At 41.5% G+C, this 24,893-nt stretch overlaps 1 protein-coding gene across 1 annotated transcript in view; it reads right to left on the bottom strand.

The window, feature by feature from the left end:
* Positions 1-10,048: 10,048 nt before the first annotated feature.
* LOC133806437 (cilia- and flagella-associated protein 91-like) overlaps positions 10,049-24,893 on the bottom strand; it is a 73,493-nt gene continuing 58,648 nt past the window's right edge. The window contains exons 3-4 of the mRNA XM_062244538.1: positions 10,869-11,248; positions 10,049-10,430 (exon numbers count right to left, since the gene is read on the bottom strand). Coding sequence (XP_062100522.1) covers positions 10,049-10,430; positions 10,869-11,248 — 762 coding nt within the window. The remainder of the gene's footprint in view (positions 10,431-10,868; positions 11,249-24,893) is intronic.

A 24,893-nucleotide genomic window follows, 5' to 3' on the forward strand; every position in this document is an offset into this window, starting at 1 on the left:
CCGGGTAGTAGAATCCTTCCTAAGCCTTTAGGTTTGAATTTTCGTACTCAAAAATCCTATTTGGCCAAAACCCCAATTTGAGTCGCGCCGCCCCTCACAAGTGCCACGACCCTCTACAAGTCAGAGAGCCCCAACCTATTTTCCCTGGACACGCGTCGCGGCGGCAAGGCGATTCAGAGAATCGCCTTCGACCTTGTGTTCATGCGGGCCGAAGTGCACCAGGAACAGCGCTGCGGCGCAACCCCGCGAACCCAGAATTTCCAACAATTTCCAGCCATTTCCTCCAAACCAAAACCTCCAAAACACAGTCCCAAAGTTGCCCCAAAGTTTCCCCAAACCCAAAACTCTTACTAACAGAACATAAGCAACATTTATACTCCAAAAACCAACTCAAATCCTAACAAAAACTCACAACCTAAGGCAAAGTTTAAAACTCAACCAAACTTAAATTATGACAAAATTTCATCAAAAAACAGAGTACAAATTCTTACCTCAGTTGTGAATTCTGACCCTAAGCTGCCTTTAACCAATCTTAGCCCCAAGCTCCTTAGATTCTCAAGCCAATTCTCCTAAAAAATTTAAGAACTACCCATCACATCAAGAGAGAGAGAGAAATGAGAGAGAAAGGGGGAAGGTGAGATGAGTGCTGTTGTTTCCTTTGGTCTTTTGTTTCTTCTAAGAGTTATAGTAAGCTCAAGTCCTTCCTTGGCATGAAAAGACCAAAATACAGCTTTGGTCAAGCCTTCCTTTATGCCCTCAAGGGCAACATCGTCATTTGCCACATTTTCTTGCTTAACCTCAAATTCCACATAAGATTCCCAATTAATTCCACTAATCTTCAAAACTCTAAAATTTCCCCCCAATTACGATTCATATTTTAATATCCTCAATAGCTCACTAAATTACTAAAATACCCCAAGGCTCACCCTGAGCCGGATATAATTCCCCATTGTAACTTTTCTGCCAAATTACTCACTAGGATTGCCTCAGACCACGGACCTCAAATATATCCACATAATAATGTGGTCTCACTCATAAAGCGTGTATAATACAAATATACCCTCAACAGGTCAAAAATTACTAAAATCCCCATTTTAACAAAATCAGGCCTATAAGCACATTTAATACACTTAAACATGCATCAATAGAAATATCATAATATAACTTAGAATTCACACATATAATCAAAATCAACTCGTACTTACACATAACATCAAATTATGCTCTTCTGACATAGTAATCAAGGCACTAAGCCTTATTAGAAATTTTGGGACGTTTCAACTATCCCCTCTATTGAATGATGATTTAGCCAACGACACGGAGTCACCAAAACGATAAAGATTTATAAGATGAATGCAAGAACTAAACAACAGAAAGATTTATAGTGGTTCGGCCCCAGATATTGGTAATGACCTACGTCCACTTAGTGTTTTTATTGATGTACTCTGAAACCTGCGATCAATAAACTAGGGTTCACTGAGTTTCACAAGCTCCAAAAAAGGATACAAAAGTCGTGTATAAAAAACACTAGTTCTCTCTGAATACAAATTATTGCCTATCCTTAAATGAGTCCCATTCATCCTATTTATAGGCTCAAAGATGCACATATGGGTCGATGGGTCGTGTTTAAACTTTATTACAAACTCATTTTAATAATAACATAAATCATAATCTTTACACATAAATAGGGTCAAATATCTTCAAAATATATGACTTATAACTATATTTGAGTTCTAGCTTCGTACTACGATCAGACTTGGATAACCGGGTTTAGGCAAACATACATAGAATAAGTATGCTAGAATAGGGATTTTAGGCAATTTAAAATACTAAACAATGCCTAAAAAGCAATGTGGGGTATAGGTACATCGATTTCGGGCCCAAAATTGAAGTGAAAATTCGATTTTGAGTTTTTCGGAAAAACTGGGTTTTTTCAGCGTGTTTTCGGAGTTGAAATTTTTTTTTGAAAAAACTTTACATTCACTTTTTGATCTGCTTTTCCATTCTTCTCGCATGTTTATTGTGTTTTTATCAGGATGCTGCTGGTCGTATAAAATCTTAATTTTTATACACGAGCAACGTTATCCTTGCTTTTCTCTTTCTTCTATCTATTGGTCGTAGACTCTCACATCCCATTTGCTCTTCTTAGATATTCATAAATGATCCCTGGGGAGGTGAGAGACCAATAGATAATGATTTTCTTGCTTTATTGTTCAAGGACCAGGAACAGCCTTCTTTGCCTTTTCTTGAGCCTTCGTCTTCACACCTAAACCCTACGACTAGTCTTTCTCACAATCCACCGCAGAACCAATCGAACATGGGTCGTGTCAAATACACTGCTTGTAGAAAGAAGAAAACCACAAATTCACCTTCCATCCAGCCTGCAACCAACACCGAGGGTCCTTCAAGTGATCCTCAACTTTTAAATTTTTCACCACTAGATATCCAGCCCAAAGCTCGTCCCCGTGATGGCCCTCAAGCAGAGGTAGACTGGTATATTGCCCCTCCTAGCGTCATATTGACAAGGATAGTGGCAAAATATCCCAAGAAGTACGGGCTTCCTAGGATTACCCTATACAAACCAACACCCAACCAGAGGGAAAACATACCCGGAGGTGCCTACAGCGCCTAGTCGAGGTATCATATAGAACCAGGGAAATCTTGCCCTTGCATGACTTTTTCCGAGGGGTGGCCAATTATTTTGAGGTCACCCCTTTAAAAATAACACCCAATGGATATAGAGTTCTTTCAGCAATCTATATCTTATACAACCACAAAAAATGGCTTGTGCCTACCCCGTATGAGATCAACTACCTGTTCGATCTCAAATTCAACCCCAATCAGAAAAACACGGGGTTCTTCCATTTTTACCACCAGTAATCTGTTCGCACATTCCTGAGTGACATAACCCACAAGTCCAATGTAGGAAGGTACTTCCAAGAGTACTTCCTAACAACCAACTTGGTTGCCGACAACATGGCCTTCACACGAGGAGGTAAACTTCCAATCTCTGGTCGACATTTATCTAGTCATTTTTTCATCTTTCCTTGTCCTCAGTTGTTTTATGCTGCATCTAGGTCCATGGTACCAACCAGTCCCCACTCTAGAAATGGAGATAAGAGCTGCAGCTCTGGCCAGCATGACAAATATAGAAAAAAGCATCAAGGAGCTGGTCACGAAGAGCAATTTAAGGCTGGTCGGCCTTCTAGAACCTCACCAGGAAGTGAGGGAATCCACTGCGGGGAGTGCCACTGGAGAGGGCACTAAAGGACAAGAAATCCCCGAGCAGCAGCAAGATGTGTCACAACCCCAAAGGCAACAACCAACGGGAGTGACCATTCAAGAACCATCCCCTAATACTCGAGCAGCTAATACCCCTACCCAGCATGGGAGGGGAAAACAAAAACTATCGGAATACACCAGCCCTATACTCGAATCTTCAGATGAGAACAGTATAGATTTCTCACTTCCAAATAACTTTCCAATCCCTTGTCATTTATTTGATAGGGATGGCAACTTTAAATTTACGACCAATAGTTTTATCTTAGACTTCTTCGAGGCAGATAGTGAGTGTGGCAGTAGCTCTTTAGATAATGTAGCGACTAGTAATAATAGTTCGGGTATACTAAGAATTTCTCTTTATTTTTTTCCTTTATTGTGCCAAACTATTTTTTAACATATCTGCTCGTTTATTCTTGTATTGTATTCATGCCATCCAACGACGCCTTCGATATCCACGCTTCCACAGATGCTCACCAAGCAGGAAGAAGTCGAGCAGAAAAAACCCTGGAGAAGGCAGTGGGGAGCCTTAAAAAAACAAAGAGCTCGACCAGAGGACCCTCCAGCTCCCATTCCTTCTACATCATCTACGCCTCCTCCTCTTCCTCCTCGCACTGCTCCTTCCACCAACCAGGTAGGAAGATCTCTGGCTGTAGATTTATTGAGCAATGCCTATATCTCAACAAATGAAAAACTGCAGAGACTGTCCAAGCATCATCGCAGCCAGGAGGCCTTTGCTTGTCTTCCTTCGTAGTAACCCAGCCAGGTCCTCGCTTGTGGGTTCAATGAACTACTCAGTGTAAGTTTTTTCTGTATTATGTTTTAGTCGAACAACATTTCCTTTGATTAACTCTAAAATCTTCATTCTTTTACTGTCCGCAGGGTATCTTGACAATAAACAACGGCTGGAATCGCGCTGAAGAGGTCAATGCAAAACATGCCGAGAAGATCCAGGCATGGGAAACCAAGGAAAAGCCAGCTGCCGAGGAGATCAAGACATACGAGGCCAAGGTTAAGGCAACTGAAGACAAAGTCACCTATTTAACCAAGGATCTGAAGAGGAGCCTAGAAGATATGGCCAAGGCTGTTGCTGCCAAGGAGAAGTTTAAGGAAGCCTCTGAGACTAACTATAAGGACTAAGCCAAGCTTCAAGAGGATCTGGAGGCGAGCATGAAGAAGGCCATTGGTCTAGAGGAGTGAGTCAAACTGCTTGAGGAGAATAATTCCCAAAACTTGGAGAGGTTCCAAGGAGCTACCTTCAACTACTTCTCCATTTTTGGAAGAACAATCCAGAGGCAAACTTTGATTATCTTCCTGAGCAGGTAAAACAAGCTGAACTTGCCAAGTGTGCTACTCGCCTAGAGGAGGAAACAAATGCTCAAAATGCCTCAGAGTCTCCTAAAATTTCCTTGGCGATAGGCAATGATGGTGCCGAAGAAGAAGCCAGACCTTCAGTCGACCAACAGTCTACACAAGATCCTCCTTCAACTGCATAGTAACAATTTTATTTATTAAATTAAAACATACGAACAACAGTTCGTGATGTTAAGACAATTGGCTGCCTAAGACAGATTTAATTTCCTTTTAATATTTTTTAATTACATCCTAGTAGCAATTTTCGCGGTGTAAAGACATTTCATTGTGATATTATAATATATTCTCATTGCTATTATAACATATGCTCGTATGACCGAACTTAGCATAACACTTTATTAAGATTTCACAAAATTAACTAAAAATTGTGAAAAATACTCTAAGTGTCGTAGTATCCTTTCCCTTATTTTGCTCGTGTGTTTACATAAGTCTATGTTGATATGCTTTGCTCGCTTAGTATCTTATATGCCCCCCAAATGATCGAGGAGCTTAAGGTTCTCAGTCACTTTCCATGACCAATACCTGTTCGAACATTACTGCTCGTGTACTTATAAACAATCAATGATAATATAGCAAAACAACACACATAATGACCAAATACTTGTGATAAATACAATAATTGGCAAGAATAACTGGCTGCGCATAGTTCCTTTTATTTCCCGTAATTGGCAAGAAGGATTTCTTCAATTTGATATGGACCTTCCCAGTTCGGTCCGAGTACTCCAGTATTCTGGTGGCGAGTGTTGAGAAAAACTCTTATGAGTACCAAATCTCCCACGTCAAACTTTTTTTCGCGTACTTTAGAGTTAAAATATCGAGCAACCTTTTGCTGGTAAGCTGCAACTCGAATTTGAGCCTGTTCGCACCTTTCGTTGACCAAGTCCAAAGACTCCATTAATAACTGGTTATTCGTGCTCTGGTTGTATGTCAGCCTTCTATGAGATGGTGGATCTAACTCAATGGGTAACATGGCTTCATACCCATAGGCCAAGGAAAAAGATGTATGGCCTGTTGTTGTTTAGTGAGATGTTCTATACGACCAGAGTACTTCTTACAATTGTTCTGGCCATGCTCCTTTTGCTTCTTCGAGCCTTTTCTTCAGTGTGTCCTTCAAAGTTTTGTTAACGACTTCAACATGTCCATTGGCTTGTGGATGATTTACTGACGAAAAACTCTTCGTGATACCATGTCGTTCGCATAAATCGGTGAAAAGGTCGCTGTCAAATTGTGTGCCATTGTTTGAGAATTTTTTTTTCGGCAACCCATATCGACATACAATGTTTTTGGCGGGGAAATCCAATACTTTCTTGGTCGTGATTGTTGCAAGTGGCTCAACTTCGGCCCACTTGGTAAAGTAGTTGACAGCAACTACTACATACTTGACATTCCCTTTTCCTGTAGGCAAAGGTTTGATTAGGTCAATTCCCCAAACCGTGAATAGCCATGGCTTTGCATCTGTTTAAGCTCATTTGGGGCTGCTCGTGGTATCTTGGAAAATCTTTGGCACTTATTAGACTTCTTAACGAATTCCATAGAGTCTTCGATAATGGTAGGCCATAAATATTCTTGTCGGAGAATCTTCTTTGACAAACTTTTCCCCCCAGCGTGATCTCCACATAAACCTTCATGTAATTCTTGCATCAATTCCTTAGCCTTTTCCTTAGATACACATCGTAATAAAGGCATTGAATATCCTCGTCTATACAAGACTCCATCGATCAAAATAAACCTAGTTGATTTTCTTTGAAGTGTCCTTGCCTTATTCCTATCTGTTGGTAATAATCCTTCTTCGAGATATTATATGATGGGAGTTATCCATGTGTTGGACACTTGTATAATTAGCGAGGATTCTTCCGCTTGAATGCTTGGTGCCAATAAACATTCGACCGGTACTATGCTCAAAGCGTCAGTATTTTTGCTGCTTGCTAACTTGGCTAAGACATCAGCGTTTGAATTCTGATCGCGAGGTACTTGCTGGAGAGTATACTTCTCAAACTGTGCTAATAAACCCTTCGCCTTGTTCAAATAAGCAACCATCTTGAAACCCCTAGCTTGGTATTCTCCAATAATCTGATTAACTACTAGCTTGGAGTCACTATATATTTCTAGTGACTTTATGTTCATATCCTTTTCTAGTATTAATCTTGTGAGCAGAGCCTCGTACTCAGCTTCATTGTTAGATGTCGTAAAGTTGAATCTAATTGCACAGTGAAACTGATGTCCCTTGGGTGTGATTATGATCAGCCCTGCCCCTGCGTTGTGCTCGTTGGAGGATCCATCTATGAACAACTTCCAGGCAGGGTATTTATTTTGAATGTCGGTCTCTATTACCGATTCGCTGGCAGGGAGTTCAGTAAATTCTACAACGAAATCCGCTAGGGCCTGTCCCTTAACAGCGGCTCGTGGTACATAGGAAATTTCAAACTGCCCCAACTCAATAACCCATTTTAGTAGTTTACCAGGGACTTCTGGTTTTTGTAAGACTTGCCGTAATGGATGGTCGGTAAGCACTATTATGGGGTGAGTCTGAAAGTAGGGTCGCAATTTTCTAGATGCCAGTATCAAGCAATAAACCAATTTCTCTATCGGCGGATATCGTGGTTCTGCTCCCACTAGCCTTTTGCTTACGTAGTTTACTGCTTTTTGAATTTTTTCTTCCTCTCTAATTAAAACAGCACTAGCATCATACTCTGTTATTGCTAAGTAGATGTACAAATTCTTTCCTTTGAACGACTTGGAAAAAATAGGCAATTGCGACATGTGGGCTTTGAGGGCCTGACAAGCCTATTCGCACTCCTCTGTCCATTCAAAAAAAAATTCTCTGAGTAGATTAAAAAATGGGACATTTTTTCGTAGAATTAGATATGAATCTACTTAGGGCAGCAATTCTTTCTGTCAGGCTTTGTATGTCTTTAACTTTGGCAAATGACCGCATCTCGATCAGTGCTTGAAGTTTTTCGAGATTAGCTTCGATTCCTCGTGAGTTTACTATGAATCCCAAAAAATTTCCTAATCCTACACCAAAGGAACACTTTAGAGGATTCAACTTCATCTGATATTTGTTTAAGATGTTGAAACATTCCTGTTGGTCCTTGATGTGTTCACCGGTCTTTCTCAACTTAACCAGCATATCGTCGAGGTAGACTTCCATGTTATTGCTGATTAGTTCTTTGAACATATGGTTGACTAGTCGCTGGTAAGTCGCACCAGCATTTTTCAAATCGATGGGCATTACATTGTAGCAGTAGAGTCTTGTATCTGTTCGAAAGTTAGAGTGATCTTCATCTGCTGGATGCATACTAATCTGATTATAACCAGCTGGTCGATTCTTGGAAGTGGGAAACAATCCTTCGAGCAAGCTTTATTAAGGTCTGTGAAATCCACGCACGCCCTCCACTTACCATCTGGCTTGGGAACTAGTACGGGATTAGAGACAGAAGATGGATAAAACACTACCCTGATGAATACATTTTCCTTCAGTTTCTCGACTTCTTCTTTTAGGGCTTTAGATCGATCTTTGTTGAGCAGCCTTCTTTTTCATTGTACAAGTGGATGTTTTTTGTCTATATTCAAAACATGGCTGATCACCGATGGGTCTATCCCAACCATGCGTTATGCGACCAAACAAAGACCTCCTGGTGTCTCTTCAAAAACTCCACCAATTTGTTTTTTGTTGTTGTCTCTAATTTTTACCGACTTTCACAACCCTAGTCGGATCTTTCTCTTCTAGTTGGACCTCCTCGAGGTCCTCCATAGGTCCAATGTTTTCTTCAAAATCCCCAAAGCGAGGATCTAAGTCCCTATCCTCACTTTGGGCAATGCCCTATTTGGTGACTTGTTCACCTGATTAGGCTTGCGTTTCATTTACAACCAGCAACCTTTTTTCGGCTCCACTTCCTGATCTGCCTCTTCTTGCTTTTGTGATCAAGGAATTGTAACATTCTTTGGCTTCTCACTTGTTTCCCATCATGCATCCAACTCCTGCATCGGTTGGAAACTTCATGGCCAGACGCCAGACCAAAGTTATGGCTCGCAGATCGACGAGTATGGGTCTTCCGATCACAAAATTATATGGAGATGGACAATCAACTACTATAAAAGTAGCTGGTAATGTCATGTTTGCAGGTGCAGTTCCTGTTGTAATTGGGAGTCTGATCGACCTTGTCGGTGCTAGCCCTTTTCCAGAAAAATCGTAGATGGTTTGGTTGCATGGCTCTAAATCTTGCACTGACAATTTCATTATTTCCAGTGAAGACTTATACAAAATATTGACTAAGCTTCCTATATCTTCCAACACTCGTTTTACCATCATGTTGGCGATCTGAACATCCATGACCAGAGGATCTGAGTGGGGAATTCAGACATGTTGTGCGTCAAGCTCGGAGAAAGTTATTAATTCTTCTTGTGTTCAAGCTTTTTTGGGAGTTCGCTCCACGACATTCAGCATTTCGATGTCCTAATTGTGATGTAGGGTTCTAGCATATCTCTCCCTTGCCTTACCACTGTCACTTGTTGTGGTCCTCCGTAGATGGTCAACAATGTACCAGCAATCAAAGCTGGTTGTAGAGGAGGCGAGCACTAGCGTACAAGCGCCTGCTCGTTGCCTCCATGATCCTCCTGCTGAGAACCTACATCTGCTCGTACATATCTCCTCAAATGTCCTTGTCGAATAAGGAACTCGATCTTATCCTTGAGCTGGTTACACTCGTTGGTATCATGGCCATAGTCGTTGTGAAAATGACAAACTTGGTCGTATCCCTTTTGGATATATCTTTTCCTATAGGGGATGGTTGCCTAAAGGGGACGGTGGTATGACTAGCTTGATATACTTCAGCTCGCCTATCAACCAAGGTTGTATAATTGGTGAACCTTGGTTCATATCTGTTCTCTTTGGGGTGCTTGCTATCAGATGTCGCCAGTTCATTGTTCACCCTTTTTCCCCCATTCTTGTCGTTACCTTTTTCGTTGCCGTTGGGCTTACCATACCCATTGGTTGGTTTGTTTGGGTCTTCTTTCATACCCTGGTCGTCCTTTAGAGACTTTCCTTCATTGGAAATGGCCTCCTCGAGTTTGATATATTTGCTTGCTCAATCCAAAAATTCTTGAGTGCTCTTGCCTAATTTTTTGGCAAACTGCTCCAAAGAGGAGAATGGCGTCGCACTCCAGCTGTGAGTGCCATCATCTTTCCCTCATCTCCAAAAGTTGTGGCCCGAGCAGCCACTCACATGAACTATTGAATATACTTCTTGAGAGTTTCTCCTTCCTTCTATCGAATGTCGACCAACTGATTAGCCTCTGTTGGATGTATTTGACCAGCATAGAACAGTCTGTAAAACTCCTTCATGAACATCTCCCAGGAAACTATACTGGCCGGACGGAACTTGAAATACCATTCTTAAGCAGATTGAGACAGAGTGGCAAGAAAAATCTTGCACCAAGCATCTTCTAACACCTTTTGGATATCCATTTGTATCTCAAACTTGTTCACATGAGATACTAGATCTTCCCCTGCTATGAAGTTGGGTAGAATTGGCATTTTGAATTTTCTTGGAACTTCTGCCACAACAAATATATTAACAAATGGGGTTCCCTTCCTTCGATCAAACTCTATGTGGGACATTTTATTCCCAACTAGCTGTTGCATGACCTGATTTAAGGAATCCATCTGGGCCTGTATAGCATCTGGTAGTGCTGGAGCAGCCAGAGCTGGGGAGAAGTACTCATCGTGTCTTTCTCTTCTATTATTAAGCACATCCCTTAGATCTTCATCCCTATGCCTTTACTCGGTTGCACCTAGTCGGTCAAAGACATTGGGTTATTTAGGCTGCCCCCTAGAATTTTGGCTTATTGGTCGGTTCTCCATTGGCGGAGGATTTTGCTGCCCACCTCTCTCCTCCTGCAGCCGACCATCGTTCCTCCTACCAGAGTCTGCCTCATTATAATTATGGGCATCTCTGAATTGTGACCAATGAGTGTGCGACCTGCTATACACATTGTTTCCCTCTCTTCCAACTAGTACGTCTCGATAAACAAGGGGAGCCCTACATTGGTCGTTAGGTCCTCTGACATTACTATGTCGTGGGGGATCCCAGACTGCAGAGCCTGAGTCCACTTGTATTCTGCTTCCTAAGGGACGTTGTCCCCTGCCAGGAGGGTCCTGTTCTTCAATTGTCTGGTGTCTAAGGCTTCTGGGATGCTGCTCGGCCTTATTCTACATGTGATGCTGAACGTTATCTCGACCAGATCGAGAGGATGGTTGCTGCTTGTTGTTTCTCTCAGGATTTTGGGTTGGCCTTTCATGTTGAGCAGTGGGAGGTTGTTCTGGTTGTGGTGGATTGTGATGATAATGGGAATGCTCTGATAGCGGATTTTGTTGAGGGTGAGAGCTGGGTGGCTGATCTAGTTGGGATGTAGATGCAGGTTGTCCTCGAGCCAACTGGGTGGCCGCTTCTAAAGTTATTGTGGCATCTCTCTGCTGGTGATCCATGTTAGCTTTTCGCTTAATAAGCTCTCGGCATTGCCGGTCAATCTCCCTTTGGTACAGCACCATCATTTCAGCTACATTATCTTTATTAGCTCTCAGAGTAGCTAATTCCTCTTGTAATACAATCAAAGTTGTTCACAAGGTTTCAACATCCATCTCATCCTCTTCCAGTTCCACTTGTGGCTCGTCCTCCGCTACATCCAAATGTCTGTGCTGTTTGACCTACTTTTCTGGAGGTTTTCGCCATTGTTTATCTTGAAGGTCTTGAGTTCAGCTCTCAACAAAAGCACCAAAATGTTGACTGATGATTTAGCCAATGACACAGAGTCACCAAAACAATAAAGATTTATAATTTGAATACAAGAACTAAACAACACATAGATTTATAGTGGTTCGGCCCCAAATATTGGTAATGACCTACATCCACTTAGTGTTTTTATTGATGTACTATGAAACCTGCGATCAGCAAACTAGGGTTCACTGAGTTTCACAAGCTCCAAAAAAGGATACAAAAGTTGTGTATAAAAAAAACTAGTTCTCTCTAAATACAAATTATTGCCTATCCTTAAATGAGTGCCATCCATCCTATTTATAGGCTCAAGGATTCACATACGGGTTGATGGGCCATTTTCAAACTTTGTTACAAACGCATTTTAATAATAACATAAATCATAATCTTTACACATAAATAGGGTCAAATATCTTTAAAATATCTGACTTATAACTGTATTTGAATTCTGGCATCGTACTACGATCAGACTTGGTCACAAATGTCAGTATATCTTCTGTCGTACTTTTCAGCATCTTTCTTGAATCCATCGAGCAGCTTATACTATGATAGTTAGTCGACCAGACTCTCAACACTAAATAGTCATGTGCTATCCACATGCCCCTCAGTCGTGCCATGTCAGCAGGAAAATATATTTTAGGGTAAACACCCTCCTTATAGAATTTCATCCTCAAAATTTATTTAAACATCTCAGGATACTAGTCGCGCATATCTGACTCTAACGTCAGAGTCAAGTGCTTTACCTTGTTATTTCATTGTAACACTCTCACTAAAGTGACAATCTTATTCCTTAAGACTTTATCCTTTGATCTAGAATTCCCCACTCCCTTCCCCTTAAGTAATAAGTCTCATAGTAATTCCAGGGTCCTTTCACCCAAACAGGTGTAGTTCTCAAAACCTCTGTCCTTAGCATTGACACCTGTAACACCTTATGAACCTTCGTCCATGTCAGGGTAAGGCAAACCTATAGGCCTCTGGCCTAATCCTTGTTAGGGTCTCAAAAGTCTAACAAACTTAGAGTCAAATCTTCTCTTTCTTTCCAAATCATCCTATCTTTTAATCAACAAAACTCGGAGAGACACAAGTTGTCCTATCCTGGAACTCCATGTTCCCATATTTAAATTTGCAAACTTTTATGTCTTTTCAATAAAGAAGATACTTCTGCTCTAACAATCCTGAATACCTTTATTGGTTGTCTAGACCGGTTCAGAATCAGAATACTCCCTGTCTCTCATTTCGTTTCCCTGGAATGGGTAATTCTCATTTCCTATCTCACAATATCGTATCCATAGTCAATCTGGCTTTCGACCAGTATTCATCACCGTGACAATCCAATCAAGGGACCGTACTTACCTAATTGTCCCTAAAACTTACATACTCGAAGTATAATGCATGAAGTCTGAGTTGTTCTCTCAGGTTGTCAATCTGTCTAAAGGTAACCAATAATTTAAAATCCCACTATTATACTCATCGCCTTCTATGACCCTTTCCAGTACTTGGGAAAATAAATAAAGGGTTTCAATCCAACATTATCGACTCTGGTGCCCTAAGGAGACGTAGGGTCTCCTTTCGCATATACTGATTCTTATGATAACTCACTCACACAAACAAAAATGTGTTAACTTAATATGTCGAGTCACAACTTCTCATACCAAATCATCTTACCCGCAATCTAAGGAGATCCATCCATAAGGTCCATAATTATATCCACCCATACTAACTCTATAACCTGTTGCGATTTATACAACTGGCATAGACCTTTCCAACTTAAGGCATCAACCTCCACATTAGTTTCCCTTGAGTAATAAAGGATTTCACTGTCAGCCCTTCACTAGTTCTCACCAATGCCTTTATCTCATGTTCAACCCATATGGGTGACAAAACGCTTTAACTTTTATGCTAGTTTATGCACTTCGTTTGCATAAGTGTCGTCACCTCACCCAAACCGCGACTATTTGGCAATGTTGTCAACTTAAAGTCTTGTGTAAAACATCTATGTTCTTATTTATTTAACCACTATGAAGCATGAGTAATCACCTTTCCAATCTACACACGGGCAAACCCTAGCCCCTATCATGTCGCACCACCAAACGCTATGAATTACTCATTCTCAAACAACCAAGATAGTATCCACTATACTATCCTTGTATATCCTTGTATATCAGTCCACCACATGACAGTACTGATACCATGGTGCAATAATCAACCTTTATTTACACTTTTGGAAACCCAGTTCACATCTAACAGTTCAGATAAACCTCAAGTCCTCACGTTACTTCAATCCAGGGTATCACAGTCATCGAAGATGCTTCAAGTAAATGCCGATGTGTTTCGTCAGTCCCACTGTATTTCTAACCTCTAAAGAGTTCTTTTGGCCAATCCTTTACCGCTCTGATCTTAACTAAATCAGTCATGATCACTGCATTTCCCATTATGTGATTCCAACCATGACTCAAAGAAATCTGAACTCATCCTTTCCGGAACCTTACTTGTAATTCCCGCTTCCTCAGCCTCTGTAATATCATCGAAAATGCTACTCGTGTTCTGGTTCTAATTGGAAGTTGTCCAAAAAATTCTTGATCGATCCAAATAAGACTTGTCCAAATCATCCATGTACTCTCTATTTGTTGGATTTATGCGTGCCGCTGGAGCATTGGTCAACTCAAAACCCTTCACTGAAAATCCATCACATCATTCCTGGTGGAAGAGGTAATTCTTGAAATGTCCCTTTCCTTGATCCTCAGCTAGTAATAACCAGATCAAGGGTCAATTCCTCAGAGCAATGTCTTACCCTGCAACTGGACAAATGAATCATCCACCCATGGCAATGGAAAACTATTCTCAACCATTACTTTATTTGGCAATCCATATACGGTACACGTTCTCATAGCTCATCCTTCTTCTTAACAAATAGTGTTGACATATCCCATGGCGAGAAGCTCCGTCTAATCAATCCCCAAGTTTAATAACTCCTTCGAATGAACCTTTAACACTTTCCACTCAATTGGTGCCATTCTGCATGATGTCTCAGATATCGATTCTATCCCTGCATTAGTCCCGTAGCACACTCAATCCCTAACGCGACATCAATCCATGCAAATCCTTCTGAAACTTCACTGGCCAATCTAGTTTCCCTCTGGTCTAACTGATATGACCTGGTGGTTCCCACCACAATAGATAGGAATCTTGTGAACGCAAACGGATCCATTCCTTTTAAACTCAGAAGTCACCATCTTTTCTTACATACCATGGTTGTCCCATACTTGGAAAACTAGGCTATACTCAGATTTATACCAAAATCTCCTACAACCATTTCAATAAATTTTATGGTAACTCTCTACTAGTAGTACTCTGACCCATCTCCTGGAAATTACCAATTTCCCTTGGCAGGCACTAAAATTTTGAGCCCCATAGCGTAATAATCACACAATATGCACAACATATCTATGCCTCTACTAAGAGATATGTAGTAGCAAAATAAATCAGCACCGTAAAAAAGATCGAGAACTAGAGAGCCAACCTGTCGCCACTAAGGGACCAGCCTCCGGCTCTGATTGCCTCAAGACGAACACTTGAGCTGGAGTCAAGCTATCTACACTCCTTATTGAACTCCCCAACTATTCCACATAGCAAACATGCCTTCGCTCGACATTCTCCCAGATGGCACTTCCTGCACCTGGCACATACTGGATAACTTTTCCAGACCTCGTTGCTGCTCTGGCAGCCACCCTAAGTACCATGACTGTAACGCCCTACTACCTTAGAGCCGTTACTAAGTGAGGTTAAAATGTGCAATCAACTCGCTAGACGAGGTGTTTAAAACAAAAGTGTGATTAAACAGAAGTTAAGGCTGTAATCTTTGAAAATCTCTTAATTCACTGAAAATTTCAAGTGTCTTACATCTGGGATTCCAAAATATAGTTTATAAAATATTTACAACTCCAAAACAAGTTTACAAGTGGTTAACTACCAAAATTAGGGTTTACACAGCCTTTCCTACAAAATACCCCCAACCGGGCAGTTGGGCAGGCCAAACATGTACGCGCCGCCCCCATGCTCTCCGTACTCATGGTTGGTTGACTTTCTCTTTGCCCTTACCTACAACACAGAGAACCCGTGAGCCAAAGCTCAGCAAGAAAACTTAAACAGTACATAACATATGCATAATATACAATTATTACAGCAGATAGCTCAAATCTAGTCAGACAGTCCATAAAATCTAACACATGTACGACCACGCCGTCCCAGTAGCGTTACCAAAGCCTGGGATCTCGGTCTATACCGTAAGGATATCCCATGTATCCATTGGGGTCTCACCCTAACCACGAGCACTTCATGTGCTAAGTGGTATTCCCAGCCTCACTGTCGTTCTCGGCCTTCGCCGTTCTCGGCCCTTCGCCGTTCATTCTGCTATTTCCACATTTAGCATACTTAAATAACAATCAAATACATAATCATTCATGTAATGCTACATCCTAGCAATAATACAATCTAGGGCCGCGCCCTGCAACAAAACTATGGGCTCAAGCCCTGCTCTACGGGTGCTACATTTTTCTTACCTGTACCCCGAGCCTTTCGATGCACCAAGATCACAAGCACGTTCCTCTATCCCGAGCCTCTCCGAAAACCTAATCACAACACATATAAAACACCCTTTAATGCTAACCAATCCAAAATCACTTTCTGGGGCCAATCCCACACTCTCTGAACCCCCAACTCCCTAAAACAATTCATCGAAGACATTCCCCGAACCCCTGGAGCAAAGGCTCAAAATTGCAAAATCTCATGTTCTGAAAATGGCCTAGCGCTGCGGCACCCAGCAAGTCAGAAAGCCTCCCCTACCCAGAAACAGCCTCGCGTCGCAGCGCCCAAGAACAGTGCCGCGACGCTCCTTCGCGAACCCAGAAATCTGGGTTTTTCCTTGCGTTTTTCCCGAGCTAAAACCATTCCAAATCATTCCAAGCAAATACCTAAGTCCCAAAATCATTTCAAAACCCCAAATGAACCCTTTAACAACCTATAAACATCATAAACAACCCCAATCACACAATCACACCCAAGATCCCATCTTGAGTTTCAAATTCCTAAAACTTAAACCATGGCTTCCAAGACTTAAACTAGAACTTGAAAACTGTAAATCATGCCTCTAGAATCTTAAACCACACCAATTACAAAAATTAAACATGCTAAAGATTCTTACCTTAATCAAACTCAGCTTGAACTCCTCCCAATTCCAGCTCCCAACCTCCTTCCTCTTGATTATCCTAATTGAATTTCCAAGTAAAACCAGCCATATTCCCTTTAGGTTTTCTCACTCAATCTCTGAAAATTTAGACTTAAATTCAACATAAACATAGCACAATTCTTACCTTTGAGCAATCCTAGCTTAAATCTGGTTTTGGTTGCCTCAAACTCCTTTGAATCTCCTCCTAGGTCTCACAAGTTCAGCCCCTTCTTCACTTCCCCTTTCTTTCTAGCTCTTTCTTCCAAATTCAGCATAAACCAAAATATAACCAAGTATTATACGTGATCACCTTTTCCCTTTAGCTGAAGCTGTCTATCCCTTGCCAAGTGACTATTCTACCCTTCCATAAATATCCCTTCCTAACTAAACCCCAAGGTCACTTTTGTCAACTCATCTCTATTGCAATTCTACCATTTTCCTATCACAACTTGTTACTCTCAGCAGTTACCTAAGGTTACACAAGTTACCAGATTACCAGTTACCATTAACTCATAAGAACTAAATTTACACAATCCCCAAAATACCCCTAGGCTCTACCCGAGCCGGGTATTTAATCCCGTTGTGACTTTTGAACTAAATAGCTCCTTAGGACCGTCTCGGTACGTGCATCACACTGATATCACCACACTCACGAGGTACAAACCACATAACACATTTATCACATTTATGCCCTCAACGGGCTAAAATTACCAATTTACCCCTATCATGCAAACGGGGCTCACATGCATATTTATACCACCTAAACATGCATTCTAATCACATATTCATTTAAATTCACATATTATTATATTAATTCACTTATTTCCCTCCAAGCACGCTAATCAAGGTCCTAAACCTTATTAGCAACTTAGGGTGTTACAATGACCCCTCCTGTCAAGATCATGATTAGTAGAACTGTTAGGGGTCTTTCTCTTCTGGTTACTAAGGCCTCCATCCCTACCAGATCCCGCAAATGGGGGTACCATTGTCTGAGCTTCTTTCCCTACATCCCTAGCACTCCTTATCTCATCCCTTGTGTCCTCGATAGCAAGGCACCTCCCTACCACCTGAGCGTAGGTAGAAATCTCATGTACTGGAGCAGTCCTAATGCTCTGGGCTACCCCAGAGTTCAATCCTTGAATGAATCGCTCCTTCTAGGCCACATCAGTTGGTACAAAATCAAAAGCAAATTTGGCCAACCCATTAAATTCATTGACATATTTTGTCACTATCTTACTACCCTGAACCAACTTCATAAACTCGTTGGTCTTCGCAATTCGAACTACGTCACAGTAATACCTCTCATGAACAATTGTCTGAATTCTTCCCAACCCATTGTGACAACATTCCTGGTCTAGGATACCACTTCCCACTATGTTCGGGCATCTTCCCGCAACATGTGCATGGCACAAGCCACTCTATCATTGCGTACCACTCCCATATAGTCAAAGATGGATCTACTCATGCCCATCCACTGTTAAGCTCTGAACGGATCTAGGCCTCCCTCAAAAACTGGAGGATAATATTCTTGAATGTTTCATACAGTAGTTCCCATCTGTTCCCACCCTCAAGTTGAGCAAAAGTTGGTGTCACTATTGGCAAAACAAATAGAGTAGCATTCCTTGGAGGAACACGCTATCTCAGCTACTCAATTTCTTCTTCTTGACTTTGTAATCTTATTTGCATGCCAATAACTATTTGCTACCAATTCCAGGGGGCAGATGGAGGGTTCAGGCCCCGACTATCATCTGCAGCCCCGATATTAACATTGCCTAATCCAATTGGCTGCCTTGGGAACATAACTTCAAAATCTATTTGCAGTCAATGACTTAACCTATCAGACATGATAATCATATCCAAAACTATCCCACGAGCAGAAACAAACAACCCAACAACCACATACAACAATAATGCTTAAACACATGTCGATAGCATTCATACATCAATCAATAGGCCCTGCTCTAACAGTATATATATCATGCTTTCTATTCTAACATGCAAATAAAGAACCTATGCTCAATTAACCAATTAAGCACATAATCACATTATTGGATACCGAACCGTGAGTCGATCTTATCTTTACCGGTGAGTGTACATGCCCAGCAAATCTTCAAGAACCCTTAAACCTAGACCACTCTGATACCAAGTTGGAACACCCTGGTCAGCCAAGACCGTTACATTATGTGTTTGAAATGGTGCTTAGCCTGCTAAGCGAGTCATTTGGACTTAAATGTGTAATTAAAACTAAACAAGGGTTAGGTATTAAAAATTTATGTCATGGAAGTAATCATTTTCCATTAAAAGTGTTTAGTTTATACATGGGGTCCCAAAAAGTGTTTAAAGACTGATAAAAGAAAAACAAAATAAAAACTAGCCGTCCTAAGTGGCAAAACAGGGTTCAACCCTAATTTCTCCCAAGCAATCTCGACCGTGGATATTGAGCAGGTTGCATATGTACACACCACCCCCCAAGCTGTCCAACTCATGGCTGGTCCAACTTACTATTTTCCCTTACTTGCACCACATAACACCAGTGAGACAAGGCCCAACAAGAAAACTTAACCAAATAAGATAGATATCCGGATAAGCATTCCAATCAAATACATGCTTTATAAATCATAACCATATATACGTGGATAATTCAACAACTATAATGACTCAAGCTGAATAGATGCACTCTGCTTTCCTATAATGGTCCCACCACTACAGCCTGGCCTCACCACAATGGCTTGGCCCCGCCACTACGGCCTACATTATGCACGTAGTGCCGATAACGAGCTCAAGGCTGATAAGGCCCCGCCACTACGGCCTACATTACGCATGTAGTGTTGATAACAACCTCCAAGCCAATAATGATCTCCCGACTGAACAATCAGTTCAAACAAATATATCAGCATAGATTCAGACACATCAAACATTCAACTAAAAATGGTTTCATGACATGGTCATTCACGTGCCCTATAATTGGGGCACATGCCCTACACTTGGTGCAAGAGACAATTTTCTTACCTCAAGTACTGAGCAATAAGGTAAAGAGACAACGAGCACAATCCTTTCCTCTCGAGCCTTGCGATACCCCTAGTCATAACATATTAACGGATATCCATCAAGATCTAAATCAATTAAAAGCTTCAAGATTGATTCCTATCCTCGGGACCTCGAATTCTACTGAACCAGGTAGTAGAATCCTTCCCGAGCCTTTAGGTTACAATTCCCATACTCAAAAACCCTATTTGGCCAAAATCCCCAATTTGAGTTGCGGCTCCCCTCACAAGCGTCGTGAACCTCTACAAGTTGGAGAGCCCCAGCCTAATTTCCATGGACACGTGTCGCGGCACAGTACACTAGGCACTGCAGCGCCAAGCCGATTCAAAGAAATGCTTTAGCCGCTGTCAACCCATAATTTCCAACACTTTCCAGCCATTTCCTCCAAACAAAAACCTCCAAAAATAGTCCCAAAGGTTCCCCAAAGTTCCCAGCTGAACCCAAAACTCTTACTAACACAACATAAGCAACATTTATACTCCAACACCAACCCAAATCCTAAACAAAACTCAAAACACAAGGCAATGTTTAAAACTCAACGAAACTTAAACTATGATAGAATTTCATCAAAAAATAGAGTTTGAATTCTTACCTCAGTTGTGAATTTGGACCCTAAGCTGCCTTGAACCAATCAAAGCCCAAAGCTCCTTATATGCCCAAGCAAATTCTCCTCAAAAATTCTAGAACTCCCCAACACATCAAGAGAGAGAGATAGAGGGGGGCGAGGAGAGCTGAGTGTTTTTGTTTCCTTTGTTCTATTGTTTCTTTTGAGGGCTCTAGTAAGCTCAAGTCCTTCCTTGGCATGAAAAGTCCAAAATACCCCTTTGGTCAAGCCTTACTCCTTTAATCCCCTCAAGGGCAACATCATAATTTGCCACATTTCAAGCTAAACCTCAAATTCAACTTAAGATTCCCAATTAATCCCACTAATCTTCCTGAATCTAATATTTTCCCCCAATTATGATTCATATTCTAATATCCTTGATAACTCACCAAATTACTAGAATATCCCTAGGCTCACTCTGAGCCGGGTATAATTCCCCTTTGTGACTTTTCCGTGAAATTGCTCACTAGGATTGCCTTGGGCCTCACACCTTAAATATATCCACATAATAATGTGGTATCACTCATAAAGCATGTATAATACAAATATACTGTCAACGGGTCAAAAATGACAAAATTTCCCTCTTTAACAGAATCAGGCTTATAAGCACATTTAATACGCTTAAACATGCATCAATAGCCATATCGTAATATAACTTACAAAAATCACATATATAATCAAAATGAACTCGTACTAACACATAAAATCCAATTATGCCTTCCTGGCATAGTAATCAAAGCGCTAAGCCTTACTAGAAATCTTGGGATGTTACAACTATCTCCTCCTCATAGAAATTTCATCCTTGAAATTTATTCAAACATCTCAGAATACTAGTGTCGCATATCTGCTCTAACTTCGGAGTCAAGTGATTTACCTTGTTATTTCATTGTAACACTCTCACTAAAGTGACAATCTTAATCGTTAAGACTTTATCCTTTCTATCCAGAATTCCACACTGGATTCTCCTTACGTAATACTTCTCACAGTAATTCCAGGGTCCTTTCACCCAATAAAGTGTAGTATTCAACACCTCTGTCCTAATCACCGACCCCTGTAACACCTTATAAACCTCCGTCGATGTTGAGGTAAGGCAAATGTGTAGGCCTCTAGCCTAATACTTGTTTGAGCCTCAAAAGTCTAACAAACCTAGTGTCAAATCTTCTCTTCTTTCCAAATTATCCCATCTTTTATTAAACAAAACTCGGAGAGGCACAAGGTCTCCTATCTTGGAACTCCATTTCCCATATTTAATTTTTTGAACGTTTATGTCTTTTCAATAAAGAAGATACTTCTGCTCTAACAATCCTTAATACCTTTATCGATCCTCTAGATTGCTTTAGAATCAAAATACCTCCTGTCTCTCTTTTCGTTTCCCTGGAAAAGGTAATTTTCATTTCCTATCTCACAATATCTTATCTAGAGTCACTTCGTCTATCGATCGATATTCATCACCATGACAAACCAATCAAGGCACTGTACTTACCTCAATCTCTCTAAAACTTACTATTGTACCCTAAAAATTAGGACGAGTTTAGTCACACAGCTGGGGGTACAGTTGGCAGATGAATATATAGAAAAGCAGCCAAGTAGAACATCTAGCTAATAATGATGTGAGCAGCTCGAGTTGGGACTTGGCAATACGGCATTCAAGTTATTATCAGGTCGCCTCTTAGAATAACGGTTCAGTTCGAGACATATAGTGGCAGATCCCCCTTTGGGCGCTTTGAAGTTAATCCGAGCTAAAGGTTCAAATAATCTTTGATCACTAGCTCGATGAAGATATTCAACTCATGGAAACCTGGTCAGAATGCATACTGAAGGATCCCGAGACACTTGGAGGCTCTTTATATGCTCATTAATGCCCAGACTATATTGTACCTTTGTCATTTATTATCCAAAACAGCATGAGTATATTCTCTTATGCAATCGTATCCAAATGTAAATGGGAATTATCTGTATTAAATGTATACCATATATATGCACACGGTTACCCAAACCTATCCAGGAAATCCCACTATAAATATAAGGGATAATGGATAGGGAAGGGGACGACCTTTTTGCATTACTGAAAATCTGCAAAAATTTTTAGAGAAAAACAATAATATTGTCTCATGGACTAGGTGGATTTTAACCATTGAACCACGTAAAATTGTGTGTGTACGAAAGGGTTCTCATAAGTTCTTTACGGTTTACAAATAAGCACTAATATCCTTATTAGATTTCTAAATATGTTGTTGGTGAAAAACTGCCTTAAAAGTTTGGTGCTTTCATTGAGAGAAAATTAGTGCTTTACAAGTTTCATTCGACGTTCATCATGGTGGTTACTCGATCGATGCATGACAACGAAATGGAACAACCTGGTGGGAAAGGGGCACATCATACAGTCGTTCCTACTGAAAAGCGCCCAGATGTTCAGCAACGTCCTAGGAAGCAACCGATGGGCCAAGACGACGCTGGGAATTCAGTGTCGCTCCCACCAAATCCTACTCCTAGATATTTAACAACCACCGAGATGGAGAATGCCCAATTAAGGATCCATCTCGCTAAGGCAAATAGAAAATTGAGGAGGTCCTGGCTCGGTTATCCCCTCTTGCAACCGACACTAATGTAAGAAAGAGGCAAAGTGGGTCTCGTAAGTCCCACAGGAATAACTGGTCCAAACCCAGTCATTCTGTCAGGACCACCACTCTGAGCTTTGTACCTTCAGAGAAAAATCATAGAAGTTCTTCACCCACTAGTCATCACAGGAACCATCATCTGCATGTCAGTCGATCGATCAGAGCTGCGGCCCCTAGCTACATGCCTTCCGCACAGATTCCCAGGAATGCCCAAAGCACCCCACCAAGGCGAGCTGTGACAAGTTCATAGAGACAAAAATCCCCATCGAATCTTCCTACGCCGCAATCAAAACCCCAGGCACAGAGAACTCAGGACATTGGGGTAGAACTGAGGCAGGTTAATTTAGTTCATCCTGATAGAATGAGGATAGCCTCACCAATAAGACATCTGACATCGCTGGTTAGACATCCTACACCTCCAAGCCCACAACGAGATTCTCTAGCTCGTGGAAATAGTAGGAGAAATCCTCCCCCATCAGCAGACACTTGTGTCCCGTGGGCAAGTGTTGATAATCCAGGTCCTCGATCTCAGCCATGGAATATAAGTTTTGCAACTGGAAGTTACTAGATGGGGAGCTAGCATGGAGGCAGGTCTAAGAGCGACTTGAGGAATCACCTTAGCTCAGCACAAATTGCTCGATACGATCCACAACCCGACCCACGTGATCATCTGAATGCACAAAGGAGGTATCCAGCTCACAATGATTATATGACTTATACTCAACATGAGGGAGGTTCGTCTATCATATGCGACAATGGGAATGTCCCACCTAACCAAGCTCAAACCTAGAGGGACAACAACCTATCAAACGTGTACAATAGGATGGGAGCTGGTGAACAGCCCAAGCTAACCTAGAGACTAAAGATGCAACCCTCGAACGACTGACCTTGATGGAGGAGCAGATGAAGAAGATCTTATCTTGAAAAGGGATTAATGATTGTGACTCTGATGAGGAACTCGAACCTTTCACTCCGAACATTGCTGCAGCTACGTATCTTGTCGGCTTCAGGATGTCAAACATGCCATCATTTGATGGAAACATAGATCCATCCAACCACCTCGGGATTTTCAATACGTTAATGATGGCCCACAATGTTAGATTCGACCTAAGGTGTATTCTTTCCCCTCACAACTCTGATCGAGCCTGCCAAATAGTGGTTGAAGAAGTACAAAAAACATTTGATAAGCTCTTGCGAGAAGCTTTCTTCTGAGTTCAAGAAAATGTTTCAAGCTTCAAAGGAAACTCATGTGGAGGCTGACTCATTGGCCAACATAAAACAACAACCTGGTGAGTCCTTGAAAGCATATCTGAGCAAATTCGCCAACGTTGCAGCACAAGCTAGAGATGCTGATGATAGCTCCAAGCTCATGGTGATGAGAACAGGAATCCTGGTAGGAGCGATCTATGGCAGGAATTCCAACAAAATAGGATGAGTTCTTGGCTCGAGCTCAGGAGTGGATAAACTTGGAAGAGGCACGATCTGCTATCGTAGGAACCAGCCAGGCCCCTATTCAGCCCGCTAGAGCGGTGGCAGGTGTTGCAGCTATGACTCAACCTGTTCCCCAGAATAACCAAGCAGGAAACAACAAGAGAAAATAGAATTCTGAGGGCGACCAGAATGGCACGAAGAAAAACAAGATTGGGGAAAAATTCAAGCCCGTTTATGCCACCACACTAACCTAACGGATACACGGGAACATATCTTCTTGGAAAATTCTAATCGCCTTCTGTGGAAGAAACCAGAGCCATTAAGGCATCAGAGGGCGAAGAGAGATCCTCAAAGTTTTGCCAATACCACAATGATATCGGTCATAACACCAATGATTGCAAATAACTGAAGGATGAGATTGAGACTCTCATTCAGGTTGGGCCGTTAGCTAGTACGCTCGAAATCGAGTTGCTCCTAGTCAGCCTGTCGGACAAAATTCTCATCCAGCTTCGGAAGCTCTAGCAGGTCAGCCGAGGACTCAAACG

This window comes from Humulus lupulus, chromosome X, assembly GCF_963169125.1.
Source record: "Humulus lupulus chromosome X, drHumLupu1.1, whole genome shotgun sequence".
Lineage (NCBI taxonomy): Eukaryota > Viridiplantae > Streptophyta > Magnoliopsida > Rosales > Cannabaceae > Humulus > Humulus lupulus.